General features: G+C 31.2%; 1 protein-coding gene across 1 annotated transcript; it reads right to left on the minus strand.

The window, feature by feature from the left end:
• Nucleotides 1–6,616: 6,616 nt before the first annotated feature.
• On the minus strand, nucleotides 6,617–11,701 carry LOC101515185 (uncharacterized). Its single transcript, XM_004491701.4, has 7 exons — nucleotides 11,491–11,701; nucleotides 11,095–11,163; nucleotides 10,811–10,978; nucleotides 10,125–10,295; nucleotides 9,717–9,926; nucleotides 8,103–8,191; nucleotides 6,617–7,487 (listed from the first exon to the last, which is right to left on the minus strand). The coding sequence occupies exons 1-7, from the start codon at nucleotides 11,573–11,575 to the stop codon at nucleotides 6,831–6,833; spliced, it is 1,449 nt and encodes a 482-aa protein (XP_004491758.1). The 5' UTR covers nucleotides 11,576–11,701; the 3' UTR covers nucleotides 6,617–6,830.
• Between the last annotated feature and the right edge of the window lie 11,840 nt (nucleotides 11,702–23,541).

The raw sequence follows: 23,541 nt of genomic DNA on the forward strand, positions 1-23,541 counted from the left end.
GGCATCCTTTATGTGGTTGTAAACTAACATTTTGATCAAATGGAGTAGAAATAGGTTTGCAATTAAATTGATCAAATTTCTTTAGCACTTTCTCAATATAATGAGATTGAGATAAACCAATATTTACTCCATCTCTAATGATTTTAATTCCTAAAATCACATCTGCTTCACCTAAATCTTTCATATCAAAATTTTTTGATAAGAAAGTTTTAGTTTTCTCCACCTCATCTAAATTGGTGCCAAAGATTAACATATCATCCACATATAAACAAATCATAACACCATTTCCATTATGAAATTTATTATAAATACACTTGTCAGATTCATTTATTTTATATCCATTAGAAAGCAAAACTTTATCAAACTTTTGGTGCCATTGTTTGGGTGTTTGTTTTAACCTGTATAAGGATTTTATCAAACTCTGTTGATGCATACAATCTTTGTAATCTAGGAATGATAGGGAAATAAAACATTCTTTTTGCTAGAACATCTTTGTATTTTCCCATACCAGTCCTACGTGGAATGAACCTAGGAGAATGACAAATTTTGCACTCAGATAACTTGTTATCATCCTTGTAATATAACATACATCCTTTCTTACAACAATCAATCTTCTCAACCTTCAACCCTAACTTTGATACCAATTGTGTTGCTTGGTAATAGTTATTGGGCAAGCATGTTGGCACTGAACATACACTTTTAAGCATTTTTGTAACAAAATCTATACCTTTTTGTGGAACATGCCAATTAGACCTAATTGCCAGAAGTTGAACATATATTGATAACATTGATTGGGTAGCCCCCTCGTAGATGGGCTTGTTGGTGGATATCAACTTGTCATAAAACCGTTTTGCATCTTCGTTAGGCAACTCATCCTCAGCAAATGTCTCATTTCCCATGTTAGTGTTCACATCAAGGACATTTCGATAAGGCCTAAAAGCATCAAACACCATTTCATCCATTGCATTAAATTGGTCGTCATGATGCACAATCCTACTACTAGTCGAATCACCCCTTATTTCAACCATTGGCTTCACTTCTCCGTGTTCAGTCTAAATCCAATAATCTGGTTGAAATCCATCTCGGTACAAGTGAAGTCTAACAGTAGTTGCTGCAGATATCTTTATACACTTACATTTTATACACGGACACCTTATCCCTCCCTCAGATATACAAATCGGTTGTTTCAAAGCCCTCTTCACAAAATATTTAACACCACTAACATACTCCTTTTTCGATTCGCGTCTATTTTCATATACCCTATTGTACATCCAAGTACGATCCATTTACTATAAGACCAAAACTTAACTTGTCAATCACTAAATAAGTATGAAAAATTATAGAGATAAATAAACTCATGAACCTAACAATTTTATGCAATATATCTGATTCATATAGAATAAATTCCAACAGAACAGAGGTTAATATTCAAACAACAACAGAATTTCCAATTTATATCATGGCATCGACACATGGCACTACATAACGATGCAACTAACTAATTAGTTAGAGCATTAGATTGATAACAAAGTATAATCAAATTAAATCAGGAGCAATTTAAACAAAGTATAATCAAATTAAAGTAGAATTTAAACAAAGTATAATCAAATTAAAGTATAATCAATTTCTATTCAATTACCTTATCTTAATAGTTACCAAAAATAGTCTTACTTATTAGCATTCCCCTATTCAAAAACTCTGGTTCTGCGACTGACTTATGATGCCAAGATTGGACAGCAAACTATCTAATGACAATTACTCTTCTCACATAATCATGGTCTCAAAATCCAAAATTGTAATTGGTGAAGACAGGTATCCTAATTTAATGTGCAGCTTGAAATTGTTCTTTCATGCAATCTGGTAGTCAAATATGTTAAGTACATTGTAAACTGTGGCAGAACTTGTAGTATGATTTATTCTCCCCAATTTTCACCTTTAATTTAAGGTAAAATTATTGTTCCTCCGGCTAAATCCAAACTTGCATTGAACATCATATTTTAGTTTAGTTAGATTGCACTTTTACAGAGTTCGGCGAGGTTTTCCAAATCAGCCTTATGCAGGTCAAATTATGTAGGTCAAATTATGGAGGTCAATTTATGCAGGTCAAATCTGTGTAGTTTGAGTAATGTATATTCTGGAGCTCAATTTAATCTATTGCTAGGAAATTACTGTATACTATTTCAACAAGTCACTCACATCTCAACATATATTTCATTACACAACAAGTATAACTTTAACAAAATAAACATGAAGTAATAGATATAAGATGTTGCTACATGAATTGTTCAACTATTGCATACTATTGGATCCCTGTAACTTATAATTGGTATCTTAGCTATGCACATCTATCTTATTCAAGATCTGCCACACATATCATTTTCAAGACAGACAACTATTTAATAATTCAAAAGCAATCCCTAGTAACTACCATTGTGTACAAGGTAAAGCATTATTGCTTCCATTCAAATTTAAAATCAAGTTCAAATATAGAATCCCACAATTAGTATTCCAAATAATCTAGAAAATTCAGGATGTATACCTTTCTAATTTTTAGCATATTGTACTATATGAAGCCTTTCAACCTCCACAACATATGCAGACATATGGAGAAAAAGTAGCTAACAAAAGCATTTAACAGCATTGAATAATTTTATATTTGTTTTAAAAATCACATTCATATAGAACCGATGCACTAAACGGAACCGATGCAGTATTTAAACAGAACTGATGCACTAAAAATCTCCCACAACAACAATAACAACATTAAGTCATCAACTAACAATTCTTTGTTTAAAGATTATCAAATATTAATGCATTAACAATCACAAAAACTCTCAATTTTAAAGAATAACTTAAGGTATCGAAAACAACTTTTCCTTAATTGGATTTTTTTTTACAAAATAATGATATTCATTTAAGCTAAGTGAACAAATCAATAGAGAACAATAAAAATTTGTTGGAAAACAAATATGATAAATCAACAAACAAAATCAACAACATCCATATTAATAACAAAGTATAATCAAATTAACAACATCCATACCCTTCAAGTGCTTATAATCCTTCCCCCTCCAAACTACGATTTGTTCTTTATCGAAATTCACCAGGATACAGGGGACCATGTCCTGCATCAATGCATTTGGGATAGTTAGAAAGCAACAACTTAAAGAACCAAGCCCATAGGAACAGATAATGGAAACCAGAAATCATGCAATCTGTCCAAAAAGTTTGAAAGGCAGAAAAAATGAACCAGAAATCATGCAATCTATCCAAAAAGTTTGAAAGGCAGAAAAAATGTCAGTATACCACTGTTCCTGTATTACCACTACCAGTTACCCTTATTACCAAATTTTACTTCACATTACACAACTGAAATACCATAAAACCTAGATGGCTACACTAAGAGTGAGACGACAAAACTTACATTGAGAATGGACCACAGACGAGCGCGAGAAGGAGACACTGAACGGCGAGAGGGTCACGGGTTTGAGTGACGGTGACGGGGTTCGGGAGAGTCACGGGTTCGAGAGAGTCACGGGTTCGAGAGGGTCTTGGGTTCAAGAAGGGGATGGGTTTGATAGCTAGGGTACCGAGTGGGTGACGTGATAGAACCGTTGATGCGGCGGTGATATTCATGGCGTTGAGAGGGTCGAGAATCAGTGATGGTTCAAAATGTAGGGTTAGTGGCGATGACGAGTGTGAGTGAGAGGGCTCGCGTTCTAATTAATTTAACAATATGAGTGCTCATCTGAGTTTATTAAAAAAAATTAATTTTAAAAAATCATAAACTTAGCGTCGGCCCATCCGACGCTACATATTAATATAAAAAATAAAAAATTAAATTAATAAACTAGTGTATGTCTTATTTTAGTTAGCATCGGCCATTCCGACGCTACTTGTTAATAAAATTGAAAAATAAAATTTGTTACCTTAGCGTCGGCTGGACCGACGCTAGTTAGCGTCGGAGCCGGGGGCCGACGCTAAATATGGCAGCTAAAATGCAATTTTCTAGTAGTGGTAATTGTTATTGCTTATGTTCTTGTGGAAAGTGAGACAAGAGAGAGTTGGAGTTTTTTTTTTGAGAAAATATGTCACTTCATAAGCCAACTTTTTGTTTGATTTCAGATAGACATGAATCCATTAAAAGTGCTTATAATAATTCAAATAAAGGATGAGAAAATCCTCCATCAATGCATGTCTTCTGCGTCCGACATATTTCACAAAATTTCACGAGGGAATTTAAGGATAATGCATTGAAGAAAAAATTTATTGTTATGGGTAATAATTTCATTCTTATTTTTTATAATTAGTGTAATTTTTAAAAATGTTATGGTAAAAACTTAACACATTTTCTATTGTTGCAATACAAGTTAATTAATGAGCCTACATATAGATACTACAGCAGAGAAATCGACATAGTAAATTCGAAGGCTATGAAATGGTTAGACAACATACCGCGAGAAAATTGAATTAAAACATATAATTGAGGTAGTCGTTGGAGTCATATGACAACCAACCTTGTGGAGTCATCAACGAAGTATTAAAAGGCACGCACAACATTCTCATAACTATTTTGGTCCAATCAACTTATTATAAGACAGAGACACTGTTTCCAACCATGGAAAAACTACACGCATCAATTTTAACTTCTGGTCAAGGTATACACAGAAAAATGCACAAACTTTATGAAATTCGAAATACGTAAATCCGGTAGTCATAAATTCGATAGTTTTGATCGGAGCAACCATACTTTTATGGTCCGCGAGAGTGTTAATCCAAGAGAAAGACGATCAATTGGTCATTTCAGTGTAAACCTTTCAAACAAGTGGTGCAACGGTGAAAAATATCAAACTATATATATTCATTATTTACATGTGATAGCAGCATGTTCTAGCATAAAATATTATTATTGGAGCCTTATACCTGATGTGTACAAGGTGGAAACAATACTAAAAGTCTACAACGAAACGTTCAAATCTATATCAAACAAAGGATATTGACCAGAATATGAAAGTGTTAATGTGCGTCAGAATCCTCGAATGTGGAGAGTCAAGAAAGGTCGCTCAAAGAGTAAACGCATCATAACATAAATGTACACTACAGAAAAAGTACTAAGAAAGTTTTGATTATGTCGGATCTATGGTCATACTTGAAAACATTATCTAAACGTTGTTGGCACGTTTACTCAAATTTGATGTATTTTTTCTTTCATTTTAACGTAATTTCTTTGAAATTATTAATATAATTTACTTTATTATTATTATTATTATTATTATTATTATTATTATTATTATTATTATTATTATTATTATTTATTATATTAGAAGAAAAAATAGGAGAGAGTTGCTAACAAAATAATATTAAGTGCTAATTTAACTCGAGAATAGAAGTGAGTTTACAAAATAATACAAGACGTTGTTTATTTTGATACATCTACTCAACCGCGTTAACTTTGATATTTTGTTTGATTTTATTATTATAATATTAATTTTTTTTAATTATTTTTTTTATTACATGAACAATATTTTATTTTTATTATTATTATTATTATTATTATTATTATTATTATTATTATTATTGTTGTTGTTTTTTTTTTTTAATTAGGTCGGAGGCAAAAAAGGAAAAAATTGTATTATTATTATTATTATTATTATTATTATTATTATTATTATTATTGTTGTTGTTTTTTTTTTTTAATTAGATCGGAGGCAAAAAAGGAGAAAATTGTTAAGAAAATAAAATTAAGTTGTTAATTTATTGTAAAATAGTTGTTAAAATAATATGACACTGTATTTATTTTAGCACATCTACTCAACTACTTTTTTTTTTTTAATTTAATGTATTCTACTTTATTTTAGTAATATAATTTTGTTTTTTTATAGTATTTTTATTATTTTTTGTTAAATAAATTAACAATTATTCAAATATTAAAATGAAAAAGAAAAAAAAAACTTGGTACATAATCACATATCTGACGACCTCCTGCGTAAAAAAAACAATCCTTCTGTTAGTCGTGGATTAGGGATGCGAACTCTTAAAAGTGTAAAACAAATAGAGCAATTTAATATATATTTTTTAAAAGTAGGGAAATTTAATTAAATTAAAAAAAAAGGGATATTTAGATTAAAAAAATCCGATATGCTGTGTTTAAATGCAGATTTTTCGATGATTTTTTTTTTCACTACCTTGAAATGGAGAATAATGGTAACCAAGGGTATAAATACCATTTTGTCACAACCGTTTTCTAGGTATCGTTCTTTTATTTTAAACCTTGGTCTCTACAATGAAATTGGCAGAACCAAATCTGAAACGTGTGCTCCCCAAGATAATTACAGTTCGGGTTGTACTAAAACCAGGTCGGCTTGTGTTTGACTTGATTGGTTTCAAGTTCAGTTTTCTTTACTAAACTGAACCAAACCTTAGATCAAAAGAAGAATTCCAAAATCCTCGTCTTTTACACTACACGTACTTCTAATTTAGAGCTCTACTTTTAAGTTTGATCTTCATTTCATTGTATCATGCCATTATTGAATTATCTGAAAAATTGACTCCTCCATTGAGGCATTTAATTTACATATTTTAAACCCATAGACTTGTAGCATACTTCAGTGTAGAGTTCTCTTTGAAATGAGCAGATTTATATGTAGCTGATGCTAATTCTATAAAAAAAATTGTAAGGAAATTGGTCAGAAATTACATCCCCATATGCATGTTTCACTAAGCACAAAATTTTAGTCAGAATATAGCTTCAAGGACAGACTAACTCCAAACCAATGTATAATAAGGACAACAGAATACAGGTAAACCATAAACAAAATAGTTAAAACCTGTTAATGAGGATTGAAACGGGACGTATCCTCGGGTACATACTTAGTGCTCATATTGTAATTGTAAGGGTCATATTTTGTATTTGCATAATCAACTGCCCTCATTTCAGGCGGCTTTTGCTCGACTCCAACTGCCCCCAAAACTTGTTCACTCTTTTCCCGTTGCCTATGTTTTGACCTTTGTTTCAGGCTCTTGGATTTAGTGTGAGGTGGAATCTCACTTGATCCATAAAACTCAGCATACTCATGTCTCTTTGATGAACGGTGCTTGCTTGGCAAAGAAGGGTCCTTTGGAACGCTTGATTTTACCTTAGCAGTCTTAGTTTCTGAATATTTTTCAGTTCCACTTGTAAGATGGACCTGCCTACTTTCAGTAAGAGGAGCAGGAGCACTCTGCCTTTTGACCAATGTGGGCACCATTTCATCTTCAGGCATTCTAAGACGATCTTTCAGTGGCGTGAGGCCTCTCTTGGTGCTGTCAGGTCTGAAATACGAGGGTACGAATTGAAGGAACAAACTAGTCAACGCTTCGAGAGAGATCTTCGAAAGATCAACAACAAGCTGTCTAAAAGATGGCCATCCCATTTCTTCATCATTTCGCTCTAGAATCGGCTTAGTCTCACTGCTTGCTTGGTCTTTAAATTCTCTTTCTGATGGTTGCTGCAGCATGTATGCAGTGCAATTAGTCAACTACCAACAATGACATTATTTTCAACAACATAAAAGGAAACTGTGGCGTAAATATTTAAATATTAGGTCTCTGACATTATGATATACAAAGGCATTGAGAAAATAAGTTTGGTGGGAAGAGGATGAAAGGAAACAAGGGGTGGGAAGTCATACAGCAACCCATACCAAACGACAACAAAGAGGAACCAAAAAAGTTAGGGTTTGTTTACTTTGTAAAAAAAATTCTGTTTCATTTTCTTAAGTTCGTTTTAATTTGCTAATAAAAAAATGCAAGACTCTTGAAGTGAATCATTGATGGAGAGAAGATGAAATGTAAGTTAGGGATGATGGATTTCCGAAAATACTGAAAACAACTTTTTTGACATTTTCAATGTTTCCACAAATGTAGAAAATGAAAACAGAAGATATTTTCCCAAAATAAACAAACCCTTATTTTCCATTTTAGAAAATGAACAAGAAGTAAAATTGAAGTTAACTTCCAATTTCAAATAAAACTGTTGGAACATTGCAATGTTGCAGCAGGCAAAATGTCAAATGGCTCTTTATTTTATAATTACAAATTTTATTGAGGAAAAGTAGACATACCATTTTTGAGATGAAAGAGGATCCAAATCCCTGCTTAACCAAGCATGCAGCATATCCTACTATGACAGCACCAACAACTGTAAGGATATCTGCAGAAAACCATCAAGAATAGTGCAATTTAATATCAAAATCCAAGAGTTCATTGGTAATAGAAATGATCTAGTGGACAAAATAATAAGGATGCAGCCACTTGACTAATAAAATTGAACAAAGTCTCTGAGCTAACAAGAAGGCTAAAACTCTGTTTTTCATTTTTCAGATGCCCCATTATTTAACTTCACTTATCAAAACTGCAGTGAATTTACAAATGTGGCATTGTTTTAATCAAAATATGTGTTAAAGAAGGGGAGCTTTGGTGTGTACTATTGCGTCTCAAAATATAAACAAAAATGAGTCAAAGAAAGTTGATGAATTTGAATCAAATACATCAACTTTCTTTGACCAATATTTGCTTATATTTTGAATGGAGAGAGTATGTATAACTAAAAGATCATGAGTTCAAGTCATAGAATCATCCTCTTATGTAGAAATGCAAGGTATGGCTACCTACATTACAATAGACTCATAAAGTTTGACTCTTCGGTAGATCTTGACCATAGTCACATAATTCCCAACTAGTTGTGGTATGTGGTACAGGTACGAGTTTGCGGTAGGCTACATGCCAAGAATTTGGTACGTAAGGGGTATAGAGCTTCAGTACTTGTTAATTCATAGTACTAGTACAAACTAATAGGAAGTAGTATGCTACCAATAATATTTTTTAACCAAAAGTTAAATATTCTTTACTACAAAATATTTATGAAAGTGTTCTTTCCCACTGCTCAATTCTGCCCCCAAGTACCCAAAACCTCTTAATAGTGCAAAAAAGGTGGAATGACAAGACAAACCAGCTGTACCCACTTTCCAAAACCTTTTTAATTTTCACTTTTATTTCACTCGTTTTATTTTTCTCTGCTCAAATTTGCAAAGTATCGCGAACCGGTACCCACGTACCAGTTCACAGTTTGCAGGCATCTCAAGCGAATTGTGTGACTATGACCTTGACATGAAACAAACAGTCCCTTTATGTATTTGCCAGACAAGTCTAGTTTACAACCAATCCCTTAAATTTGATAACTTGACAACAGAAGCAAATCTAAAAAACCTACGATTGCATAAAAAAACTGCTAAAAAAATCACCATCCCCAGTTTAGATAAAAAAAAAAAGCGCAACTAAAGTGATGCAAGCAAACTATCACTTAAGATTTTGTCCGGGGCAACTGATGTTTGCATTGGTCTCCACAACACTGATGCCAAACAATACAATCAGCATATATTCTTTTTTTCAGTTCTTTCTTCAGAACTGGTAATGATGTGCCCTTATTCATCTTTCTTTTCTTTTAGTCTTTGTATGGGTGGGTAATATCAAAATTCTAAACCAGAACTTTAACATCCGAAACACGTGATGCAAACACAAAATGTGTAGTCATAGGTGAAGAAAAAGTCATTCAAAACTGTTTTGAACATACAAGTTTGGAAGGTAAAATAAAAAGCACAGGGCTGTTATCATATTTCAGCATATCATGAGATAATGATTATAACAAACATTTCAAACAAAAGATTAAGAATTGAAACCTGTCATAGAAATTGAAGTAGATTGATAATTACAATCCTCTTGGTTGAGAAAGATTTGCCGAAGAGCGGCGTTTCCTCTATCAATGACCAACAAGGAACAGGTTGGCCGAACATACACCACATCAAAATCATTTGAGAACTTAGCATCTTCACCAGGCCCGTCCCTGTAGCCTGCAACATTTGACTTCCCTCCAGCAATGGTTGTCACACCTAAAAAATACAAAGATCAGTTACAAAAGGTCAACAAACTTTTTCACAATTCACATAGTAACATAACACTTCTCTATTGAATTTTAAGAAGTAAATTTATATTCAAACTCGATTTTGTTATTGTCAAATACCAGTAGACCATATTAGTCTAAACTAGATCCTGAAAACTTATATTCTTTTAAATCAATTAACACGTACCGGCATCTCCAATTTTTCTGATGGCCATATTCTGAGTATCAGCAACATAAACATTCCCTTTATCATCGAGAGCGATGCCTTTGGGATTATTAAAACGTGCATCGCTTGGTTTTCCATCCACATGACCTGTGTAGCCTTGAAATGACCCAGCTACCAATCTTCCTCTACTATCTGCATTAGTATAAAGAGATAAAAGAGGGAATTAACTACAATTGATGCTGCTGGCATGCTGCTATTTGCAATACATAAACAAAGTACAATGAAGCTTAGGCTTTTTTTTTTTCCTTTTGCACCATTATTTTTGTCTGGAGAACATAACTATTTTTTTGTAAATTGGGAATGGAGGAAATTATTATTAATTAAAGTGACTCTAGTGGTCATTTTACAACCATGCCCGAGGAGATTTGAACTGCATTCTTTGAGGTTACAAACACTTAGAACTTAGTTGTTAAAGACATGCACAAGTTGAACCAATAAAAAGACTAAAATCTCAACAACAACAAAAGAAATTATCATCATTCTTAATCTTATGTTTTGCCTGCAAAATACAAGAAATAATCAACTTAAAGAATCATAAAAGAACATAAGAACATCCAAAGAATACACTCCAAAGCTATGATTGTCCGAGTAATCAAAATTGACCATAGTTGTAAAAGGCAATAGTACACTGAGACAACAATACATACACTGAGACAATGGTGGGGTGATTCGAACAATGTTGCTATTAATTGCATCAACAGCAAAGAGTTCATCCTCGTCGGAGACACGGATTCTATATGGAATGACCCCAATATCGTTTCTTTCCGCAAGAGTCTCAACTATGTAACCATTCTCAAATTGAAGAGCATTTCCATCTGAAAAAGCAACAATGAAATTACATTTCACATGCTACCATTCATTCAATTTCACCATACATTTAACAAACTAGTGATCATAGAATAAAATGGATTGTAAGATAAAAACATCCAACCTGATTGAGAGGTCTTGGTGTTAGACCATTTCCGTATGAGAAGTGAAGATAGATGCTTGATTAATGTTCCTGATAAATTAACATTCTTTAGTCTAATTAACCCAATAAAAATAAAGGAAGAAAATTATTGAACAAATTTAATTATTTTTATGGGGAAATAACATATTTTTAAAAAATGTAGCAGGTTAAATTTTATTGGATTTCAGCTGCAGAACTAAGCAAAACAAATTGGAAGAGAAAGAACAGACACAGAAAGGAAAATAACCCAAAAAGAAATGCTTTGTAAAATGGTGAAAAGGATCGAACTTCAGATTTCCCATAAAAAATAGAAAAAGAAAAGAAACAAAAAAGGAAAAGGAAAGTTTGAAGAAATGAGAAAGTGACAAGTTAGTTTACCTGAAGGAGCAGCGTGAGCTGGAAAATGAAGAAAGGAAGTGAGAGAGAGAACAGCAAAAGCGTAAAAGAAGATATGATTTCTCATTCTTCTCTGTGAATGTGATTGATACAAGAGCGAGTACTTCTACTTCTACTTCACTCTTCACTTCACCGACTCACTCTCTCTCTCTCTCTCAGACACACACGCAAACGAGCACATAGAATAGAAGTACGAAGAACTGGGAAAAATAAATAGATGGCATTAATAATTAACCGGTGAATAAACAAATTTATCTCTAGGATCATAACCGTGTCAAATTAATTTGTTAAATTTTATAAATTAATAAGTTCATCTCTCAACTTTTGTTAGATATTTTAATATAATATAGTAATCGAATATTTCATCCTCTCATATATAAATTTATCAGTAAAAAAATTTAATCTCAAAAATAAATTTATGAATATTGAAGTTATTTATAAATTAATTTTTTACAAATCAATTTATTGAATAATTAAATTTTATAAAAAATTGATCCATAATTAACTAATGATACTCTAAAAAAATATAATTAATGAATATAATTAAGTAATGTTTATATATTAGTATTCTGAAAATAATAATTAACTAATTGAATAAATATTTATATAATAGTGTGCTCTTTATTTTTTGTCTTAAAATAGATTGTAATTATGTTTATAATTAATTCACATAAATTGTAAGGTTTTAAATTTAAATTCGAATATAAAATATAATGTGTAATCTAATAATACCGATATTTATTAAATTAAGATTTAATAATTCTTTTTAATTTTATTCATAAAAAATAAATAATTATAATTTGACCAACAAACAATAATATACTTGATCAATATTATAAATTAAATATATTAATTTTTATGACTACATTATAACTATGTATGTATTGTGTTTAATAAAAAAAATTAGAGCTAATATTAATTAAAAAATGTTTATTAATAACTACGTCATTTTGTTTTTTTGTTAAACTTCATAATTTATTATATTATTTGAGTTAATCTTTAAAAAAATAAATGCAATTTTCCATTTTTAATAGTTTGTAAATATTAAATACACTTCTTACAGAAGTCCTTCAAACGTCAACTTATGATCTCAATTTTGTTTTGTTTTGTTTTCAATTTTTGCTTTCATTTTCAAGGGAAAGCGAGTTTTTCAAAAACCGAAAAGGTAAGAATGTAAAAATGAAAATTTTATATCATGCAGGCTATAGCATACAATGTGAATGGAATGACACTTATCTCGACGCTCGGTTAATCGTAGGGTTTTTTTTTTCTTCAATATCTGATATCCTAAAATAATTTACTAAATTACTTCTTTTTTAAAATAATATCTTAAAATATCTTTTATAAAAAAGAATATCTTAAAATATCTTTTATTTTTTCTCTCTTACAAGTCGTTTTTGTAAATAGCGACTTCCTTAAGGAAGTTTATATTTGCAAAGTCAACTTCCTTAAGCAATTTTCCAAAAAAAATTATTTTTTTTTAAATTAACAAAAAAAATAATTATATATATATATAATTAATATAATTCATAAAAATATATAAACACAAATTCTAAATTACATAGATTGACTAGAGTTTTATTTAACATTTGGACAATGTTTTTGAATATGATTAGTTAACTGACATAATCCGCATTTTTTGGACATTTTTTCTTCAACGTCCATTTCAGTTCTAATTCGGGTACTATTTAGACGATCTTTTTTAATTCTCCGCATTTCTAAATTGTGATACAATGTTTCACCTTCATATGTGGGTCAATATCATTCATTAGGTATATGTGGAAACTATTCTTTATAAATGTTGAATACATTAACAACCTTGTACACGTCAGGTAGATGCACTAAATAATTTTGACGAGCGTAATAACATACAGCTATGACATCTGAACAAAGCACGTGTATAGCCTGAAATTTTCCACAATCACACCAATTTCTTTGAAGGTTGACTTCAAAATGACCAATTGGTCGCACCTCACTTGGATTTACTGTTTCATGTACCATGAAAAAAAAAAAACAATTTCGGTCGAATTGCATGACTTGGTGAATATTAGATTTATCAACTTCATATTTAATCTTGTCCATAAAATCGTTTGTGTATACTCGACCAAAAGCAAATGATGTTTGATATTGTTGTCCTCTTTCTGCATATAAAACTCTCAATCTATAGTATGTTGATTGTACCAAAGCAGTGATTGGGAGATTGTGTGTACCCTTGAGTACTGCGTTGATTGACTTGGAAATGTTTGTTGTCATGTGTCCCCATCGTCAACCTTGAGAATATGCCATAGTCCATTGTTCTGGGGGATATTATCGATCCATCTTAAAGCCTCTGGATTTGACATCCTAATTTCATTGCGGTACTATTTGAATGATGGCTCACTTAATGCATATCTTGTTATAAATTATGTAAAAATTATCAAGTATTATAAAGTGATGAGTGGAAAATATACTAAGAAGAATTATAGCATTACCCATATAAACAAGTTTTCTTTGAAGTTCCTTGTCCTTGAACTCTCTCATGAAATTTTGTGCAATGTGTCGGATGCAGTACACATGTGTTGACGGAGGATCATGTCAACTATTATTTGGATTATTATAAGCACTTTTAATGGATTCGTGTCTATCTAAAATCAAACAAACGTCGACTTGAGGTTTTACGTACCTTCTTATACTTTTCAAAAAAAAGCTCCAATCACCCCCTATCTCACCTTCCACAAGTGCATAAGCAATGGGAATTGTATTTTTGTTTCCATCTTGTGCAATGGCTAGCAACAAAGTCCCACTGTACTTGTCGTACAACCAAGTTCCATCCACTGAGACAAATGTTTACAAAATTTAAACCCAAATATGCATGGAGGGAAAGCCCAGAATAGTCGTTTGAATTTGAAATCTATAACAAAGTATTATCAGAATATGCAAGTGATACTTCCATTTCCACAATAGTTCCTGAAAGAAATTTTTGCATAGCCAACAACCACCTTGGAAGGTCATTGTAAGACTTTTCCTAGTTCCCATAACTCGTTTCAATAGCTTTGTTCTTTGCCATTCATGCCTTGCTATAGGTGATTGTGTAGTTGTCTTATTCCTGAATATGTGCAATGATCACCTTCACTTTAATTGATGGATCAACTTTCAAAAGTGACTTTATGCTTTCGCATATGATGTTAGAGTCAAGCTTAGTATGATCCTATGACATAGAGAAATTTGCGCAATTGTGGGGCCCTTCAAACGACCAATCACTCATTGTTTACTTTTTTGGCTTAGCAAAGCCCTACGTTTGAACAAACATTGTGCACTCACACATTTAATTACATACTTGTATTGATCAGATTGCAATACACGATAATTGAGTGATTTCCTACACATTGGGAAGTCGCAAAACGCATGATATTCTCTCCGTCTAGTCTAATCCTCTCCATCAAGTTCAATCTTCTCTGTCAAGAAAGTGTTCATTTTCAAAGTATTTTCTTGTGTGAAGCCATGCATAGGATTCTATTGGTCATTGAAGTCTTAATTGAATGAGTATAGATTTTTTAATTGGGGCCAATTGAATTTTAAGTTACGTTTGTTTGTTCGTTCGACGGATGAAATTTTATTACTTCTTCGACCACAAACTCAACCATAATTGAACCTTTATAAATAGGCCAAGTTTATGATCATTCTCCACAATTTTACTCTTCTACTCTTTAAATATACATATTTTTTCTTTGCTCTTAGTCACAATTTTATTATCATCTAAATGGCTTTGTTATGGAACGATGATAATTACAGATCAACGCTACACTACATTCAAAATTTTGTAAGCAATACAATACTTTATATTATATTTTTAATCTTTTCTTATATAGTTTCATTCTAATTATTGTAAATATAGGATTCATCTCATTCTAATCTCTTCAAATATATTTTTAATCTTTGTTTATTATAGGATCATCTCAAAATTTAAGTTCACTTAGCCATAAACACATTGCACCAAATTCTTTAATAATTCCATTGTTGAATCAAGTCGGGTTTGGTAACGTATCACAAATAGAAAGTTATAAAATAGACAATTCACTTATTACTACTTTAGTTGAAAGATAGAGACCTAAAATCCACATGTTTGATCTTCCAACGGGTGAATGTACCATAACATTAGAAGATGTTGCACTGCTACTTGGCTTACGTGTTGTGGGTAGAGCAGTAACTGGATCAACTATGGTATAATGGACAAATGATTTTTTAGATTTGTTATGAGTCATGCCACCTGAATCTCAATGAAAAGGGGATTTTATAAAATTACAATGGTTGAGAGAAATATTTTCAATGTTCACACCTGAATCATCAGATTAAGAAATAATTATACATTATAGAGCATATATTTTAGAATTGATCGACGACATATTAATGTCTGAAAAATCCTACAACAGAGTACATATTATGTGGTTGCACTTGTTGAGAGATTTGCGAGAGATGCGAGAATACAATTGGGATTCAGCGTGCTTAACAACACTTTATAGAGAGTTGTGTCGTGCATCTGAACCTCGTGTAATGTCAATCTTGAGCCTTATTTTTCGTTCGCAAAAAGGTAAATATTAGATTTATAAAACTATTAATTAATTTACTAACGTTCAAATTCATTTTCGTAGATATAGTGGAAATGATATGAAATTTGGCGATACACCTCGTTATCATACCACTGGATATCGATCAAAAATTGATCACATAACCGTTAACGATGTAATACATTAAAACGTTAAGTTATTTCTATTATTTTATTTCTTCTTATGCATATATTACTAACAAACTTGGTATATATCAGTTTCTCTGGAGGCCCTACCTACATCTAACATACGATAATCTAGAAGACAATTGGCTATGGAATGCATCTATATATTTGATTGGTTTCTACATAATATAAATGCATCAAACAGATAGAGTGAAACTACAATTTGGACTACCTCAAAAAATTCCACATCCACCAAGGAACATGAAAAAGTATCATAAGGTAGATTTGCATAAACAAGTCGACTATAATTGGGAATTATTCTACGAAAATGAGAAGACAAAAGCAAAAGCTAAAGTTGTCTGGCACTTGTATGCCACTTCTTTCCTCACTACCACCGGAAGCAAAAAGTAGAAGGAATCTCATCATTTCCTCCACTACACAAGTCAGCAAAAGAAAGATTGTTTTCCTATATAAGGAAGGCTCCCCTTCACTTCCAAGGCAGAGTTTTTAGAACGGAGAAAACACACAGAGTTAGAAATCTTGAGTGTCTCCAATATTTCCAAAACTTGTAATATTTTCTTTTCAATATTCCAAAACCATTGTAAGTATTAATCATGTATTAATTTTAGTCATGTTTTAATTATAAAAAAAACATAAACATCATGGATTCAAGGGTGCATACCAACAGTAGATAAAAATATACTATGCAAGATCAACAGAGTTTCTGATACACAAGGTCAGCCTAAGCTGCAAGTGCAAAGCATACTTAATATGCAGAAATTAAACAATGGTTTTTAAAATTGGGTTTTTTAGTTTTGATTATGTTGTCTCAGTTGGGGAAACAACGGTAATCTGTTGATATTTGTCTATTTTAGTTAATTGTTTTGCAATTGTGCTAAGATGGACATTCGTAAAGTTATTTTGTTGAAGGATATGCCTAATATCTTTTTCTGAACTATCACTTGGGATTTTGTAAGGTGCAGCTTCTACTGTTTGTTCTAAGTGTGTTGTTTTGATCTATCTTAATGGTGGATGTTCAGATTGTATTTTCATACCATTGACATTTCCCATTATGTAGTTTTATTTCTAATTGTTATGGAATTTACTGAATTTTGGTTTTGTTTGAATGGATATGAAATTTGGTTTTGTGTTGCATAAATTTCAAACCAATCGAAAAATAAAATATGGGTTTTGTTTTGTAAAAGGAAATCATACAATTCATTTTGAATTTCTTTTCTTTGTTTTAGAAAGTTTTTGAAGAACCATGTTCTTTTTTATGTATTTTTGGAAGCATAGAAATCATCATGGAGAATTGTTTTATCAACATTAAATTATTTTTCTATGACATTTAATTCATTAATAACATCTTCAGTTATTACAGAAAAAGATGGTGAAGTTGGTGGAGAAATGTTTTGTTGTTCCTTATTAGTATTATGAGGTGTTGTATAGATTTGATGAGGTACATTTGTGGAGTAGTCAACGTTTTGAAAAGAACCACTTGGTATGCTAGAACACGAGAAACGTGGTTTTGATAAGTTTTCTATTTTATGAGGTAATTGTATTACTGAAGGGAGTCTGGAGGAACCAACATTAGAATACCTGGCACTAGAAGTTCTTGAAAAACTTAGTTTTACTCTTTCATCATTTACTGGATGACTTCCCTCAAGTTGTTTTGACTGTTCAAGAGATTGTGGTTTAACAGCTCCTTCCAGAATCCATTCTTTAGGAAGATCTATATCTTTCCAAAGGATGGTTTTTAGAATAACATTGTTTGTCTTTGTTAAATCAGTTTGTAAAAATAGAGTTTCACCTTTTTTATTTTCAACATTTTTTGTTGACGTAAAGGCTGAAAACATTGCTTTGTAATGTACTATGTAAATAATTGCTACAGGAATAGATTATGTTATCATTTTGTAATTATGAGTTTTGATTTGTAACATGAGAGATTCTAAGATGTTTTGGTCTTTTAAGGATAACGAAAATTTTGGATAACATTCAAACCTAATTGGTCCTTGACATAAACTAGATTCAATCGTACTTATTATTGAACCTTGAAAGTCTAAGAATCTTGCATCTTGTAAGACACATATGATTGAAGTGTTTAACCCTTCCCTAGTTACAGGTTTGATTCCGACTTGGACAAGACCTATATGTATAAAGTTATAGTTCTTGTTACGGTGTTTTTGCAGTGTTTTTGGAGAAAGAAGATCTATTGTTTCAAAGGGATTTGATAAAGGAACATCTATTTTTTTTGTTTTGATTATGTAGTCGGTTTTGAATAGGTTTTTTAAAAGATTATATTCATAAACCTGATCCTTTTTAATTTTTGGGATTTTCTAGTTGTTAATAGATTTTTGAAAATCTTCAATAGTAATTTCTTCACTATTGATAGGTTCCTTTTGTCTTGAGAAGTTTTGGGTAGAAGGAGTGGAAAAATAAGAAGTTTTACAAAATAAGTTATTCATATTTGAAATTTTTATTTTTAATTCGAAAAAACTTTCTAAGGAATCACTGCCTTGAAACGCCTGTTTGTCGGCTTAAACACGGGACTTACTACCCAGAAACTATCATTCTTCAAATTAAACTTATGAATTTTAAATATTTATAACCAATTCTATAAAAATTATCCCCCCCCCCCCAAGTCTGATACCATAAACGTCCTGGATTCAAGGGTGCATACCAACAGTAGATAAAAATATACTATGCAAGATCAACAGAGTTTCTGATGCACAAGGTCAGCTTGAGCTGCAAGTGCGGAGCATTGCTTATCACATGGTTCCATATCTAAAATGGGAATGAAAAGAACTAGGCAAGAACTAGGATCTTTTTGCAAACAATTTGAAATACCACGACAAATGTTGCAAAAGACTGTGGAGGATCTTGTTCAAAAACTTATAAAAAAACCTCACATAAAGTCTTTCTTAAAACCAGGAAAACTTGAATTGTATAAAAAATTTAAACCTCAAAATTTTTACAAGAAAAGAAAACCTTTTCAAAAGAAGTTTGAACCTCAAACTTCAAAACAAATAACTTGTTATAAATGTGGCCAAACAGGACACATTTCAAAATATTGCAATAGAAATAGAAAACTTCATGAATTAAAAATTGATGAAGAAATCATTCAAAAAATTGAGGCAATACTTTTAGAAACCTTAGAAGAAGAAACACAAACAAATACTGAAAAAGGTTCGTCAAAAAATAATAAACCTTTACAGTTTGATGAATTAGGAAGCTATGAGTCTTCTAGTGACTCAAAATCTAGTTCAAAATCAATTAATGTTTTAACAAAAGATCAAGAGCTAATTCTTGATATAATAAAGCAGGTTGAAGATACGAAACTTCAAAAAGAAATAATAGGAAAGCTGTTAAATACTTTTGAATCAAAACAAAGTCAGCCTTCCACATCTTCATCAAAATTGCTTCCTAAAACCACTTATGACTTAACAAATATCTTAGGAAAAAGAATAAGATCACAAACCCCTGTCACAATCCAATCTCTGCAATAAGAGATTAAAATTGTAAAACAAGAGTTAAAAACTCTTAAACAAAAACAAAAAATTGATTCAAATATTCTACAACTCTTTTCTCCCAAATTCAAAATCAAAATTCTTTTGAACCAAAACAGGACGGAGAAGAAGAAGAAAATGATAATTATTCACTACCCTTAGAAAACAAAATTGAAAACTTACAAGAAATCCCAACAGATTTCTTATTTGTTTTACGAGCAGTAACAACAAGAAAATACTTAATCAAAATTACATTGGTATTTTCTGAAGATTTCAAATTTGATGCAATTGCACTTTTTGATATATGAGCAGACCTAAATTGCTTGAAAAGTAACATTGTACCAATTAGATTTCTACAAAAATCTAATGAAAAACTCGTTGCAGCTAACAACTCCAACATGATTATAAAAACAAAACTGAAGCTTCCATTAAAAATGGTAACGTTTCAATCAAAACTCTTTTTGTTTTATTAGAAAATATAACTCATAATGTCATTTTATGGACCCCTTCCATTAATATGATAAATCCATATTATGTCAATTATGATAGCATTTCTTGCAAAACAAAAGAAACCAAAATTGTTTTTCCTTTTACAAAAAACCCATAACAAAGAATTTAAATCTTTTAAAAACTTGTTATGTTCATAAAAATGAATTAAATTGTTTAATTCATGGGGAAAAAACAATTACAAAAGAATTTTATAAAACAAAAAATTTAAGAACTACAAAAGAAAATCGAGGATGAAACCTGTTCAGATATGCCAAATGCTTTTTGGGATAGAAAACAACATATGGTAGATTTACCATATGAAAATGATTTTTCTAATAAACAAATCTCAACAAAAGCTAGACCTATCCAAATGAATTATGAACTTGAACAACATTGCAAAAAGGAAATTCAAGATTTAAAACAAAAAAGACTAATAACAAAGTCTAAATCTCCTTGGAGTTGTGCAGCTTGCTATGTAAACAAAAATTCAGAAATAGAAAGAGGTACACCTAGGGTAGTAATTAATTACAAACTTTAAACAAAGCTTTAAAATGGATTCAATATTCGCTTCCAAATAAAAAATATCTTTTACAAAAACTAAATTTTGCATTTGTATTTTCAAAATTCAACATGAAATTGGGTTTTTGGCAAATTCAGATTGACCCAAAAGATAGATACAAAACTGCATTTACTGTTCCGTTTGGTCAATATAAATGGACGATAATGCCATTTGGATTAAAAAATGCTCCTTCAGAATTCCAAAGAATAATGAATGACATTTTTAATCCATTCTCAAAATTTTGTATTGTCTATATTGACGATGTTTTAATTTTTTCTGAAAACATTGAACAACATTTTAAACACCTAAAAACATTTGTAATGATCACCAAGAAAAATGGATTTGTTGTTTCCAAATCCAAACTTTCCCTTTTCCAAACAAAAATTCATTTCCTAGGACACTATATTTCTCAGGGTACAATCACCTCTATTGAAAGGTCCTTAACTTTTGCGGATAAATTCCCAAACAAAATTCTTGATAAAACCCAATTGCAAAGGTTCTTAGGAAGTCTAAACTATGTCTTAGACTTCTGTCCAAATAGTAATAGAATAGCAAAACCTCTCCATGATAGGTTAAAGAAAAATCTTGTCACATGGTTAGAAGAACACACTAGAATAAAAAAAAAAAATAGGTTAGAGAAATATCATGCCTGCATCTAGCTGACCCATCAGCCTAAAAAATTGTTGAGAGAGATGCTTCAGAATTAGGATATGGGGTATTCTAAAACAAAAAATTAATAACAAAGAATGCATTGTCCAATTTACATTTGCACACTGGAATGACTGTCAAAAGAATTATTCTACAATAAAAAAAAAAAATTCAATTGTCATGTGTATTACAAAATTTCAAAGTGATTTACTCAATCAAAAACTTTTACTTCGAATTGATTGTAAATCTGCAAAAGAAGTTTTACAAAAGGATGTCTAAAACATTGCATCAAAACATATTTTCGCCGGATGGCAAGCAATCCTTAGTATTTTTTTATTTTGAAATTGAATTTATTAAAGGAGACCAAAACTCAGTTCCGATTTTCTAACCAGAGAATTTCTCCAAAACAGGACTTGAGAGATGCCCAGAAAATCCAAAAGAATAGAGGTCCAGAAGGACCAACTACAAGAAAACCCCAAACCCATTTCATCTGCAAAACCATCTGATATTGGGCCCAAGTCGTCAAAGAGGATGAAGCCCAAAACCAAATTAAAAAATGGCTTGATAGCCAGCAAGTTTCTCAACCTCAAAACATTGAAGCAATATAAGCTTCAAAAGCAGAAGAAAATCTTTGTTTACAAAAAATCACAAAGCTCCAAATACTCCAAAAAGAGATTGAATGTCTCTCAAAGGGACTGCCATTTCTTCAAAATCAAGAGAAGGAAGAGTCTTCATCTTCAAAAACCCTTTCTCAAAACATTCAAAATATTATTTTAAAACTTTCACAGGACGAATCTTCCTGTAAAACTATTTCAAATTTCCCACAGAAGGAATTTTCAAAAATGATTTTAAAACAAAATGAATCTCAGGTTTCCTTAATAAACTTTAAACCAAATCTGAGTATTTTGTTAAAACAGAATTTCAAAACATTTGGACAATAGACGACCACTTTTATAATAAAAGTCATCAATTAGTCATTTCAAAGATTTCTCCAGAAGGCTGGTTTTTCAAACCATGAGATTTATCAAAACCCTAGCCTTACTACAAATCTATTCTTGAACTAACAAGATCTGTAACAATTCAAGATAACCCAAAAGAAGGCCCAGTGGCCTATTCAAATATAAAAATCCACAAAATAATCCCACCTTCAGAATGGGGATCAAACATTTATACCCCAAAACAATTCCCACTTGATTTCAAAACCACAATAAACCAATGTAGGACTTTCAATTATTGGGACTACCAATAGGCCTGATATAATGTTTTCCTAATCCAAAACCAGAAATATAGTCATACTTGACTATTTTTCTTTAATCTAACCACAGATCCTTCAAAAATCCCTCAATGGTTTGCCCATTGGTGGAAACTGTATGGCTCCATTCTAGATATCTTAAAACTGGAAGTCCAAGAAAGCTTTCAACTATACAAAAGACACTATAAACCTACAAACAGAGAACACATTTCTCATCCTTCAATGCTCTTCTCTACAAAATTCTTCTTACTATGGGTTTTTGCTTGGTATTTTTAAATTGATCAAAAGGACCCCCAAACAATCCTTGTCAGAAGATTCAAAGTCAGATAGTGGACGAAAGTCGCTATTCCACCAAATATCAAAAAAACAAGTCATATCCACATGGCTCCAGAAGCAGGGGTTGTAGAAACCCCACTCAATGCAAACTCAATTCTTGGCTCAAAAATCGTTTGCACAAACTCAATTAGCAACAACAAAAAATGAAGATGAATACTTTGAGATCATGACCCAACTTCTCAAGAGCAAGGCCCAATCCTCAAAAACTTCTTCAAGCACTACTTCAGAAACTTCCATTAATTTGGGAGATGATAATGAAGACGACTATGTTGACCTCTTCACCCCTATCAAATAATCAAGACATTGGTCCGAATATCTTAGGCCCAATTCAAAAAATTGTATTTTGATCCAAAAATATGTTTTAGTCTGTCATGTATTGGGTCTAGCCCATTTTTTGTTGTAAAAAAAACGTTGAAAGAAAACGACAAAAAGAAAATTCGTGGAAAATTCGTTCATATATATGCATATATATATATATATATATATATATATATATATATATATATTTTTTTTTTTTTTGTTTATCTAAAAAAAT

The sequence above is a fragment of the Cicer arietinum genome, chromosome 7 (assembly GCF_000331145.2).
Source record: "Cicer arietinum cultivar CDC Frontier isolate Library 1 chromosome 7, Cicar.CDCFrontier_v2.0, whole genome shotgun sequence".
NCBI classification, from domain to species: domain Eukaryota; kingdom Viridiplantae; phylum Streptophyta; class Magnoliopsida; order Fabales; family Fabaceae; genus Cicer; species Cicer arietinum.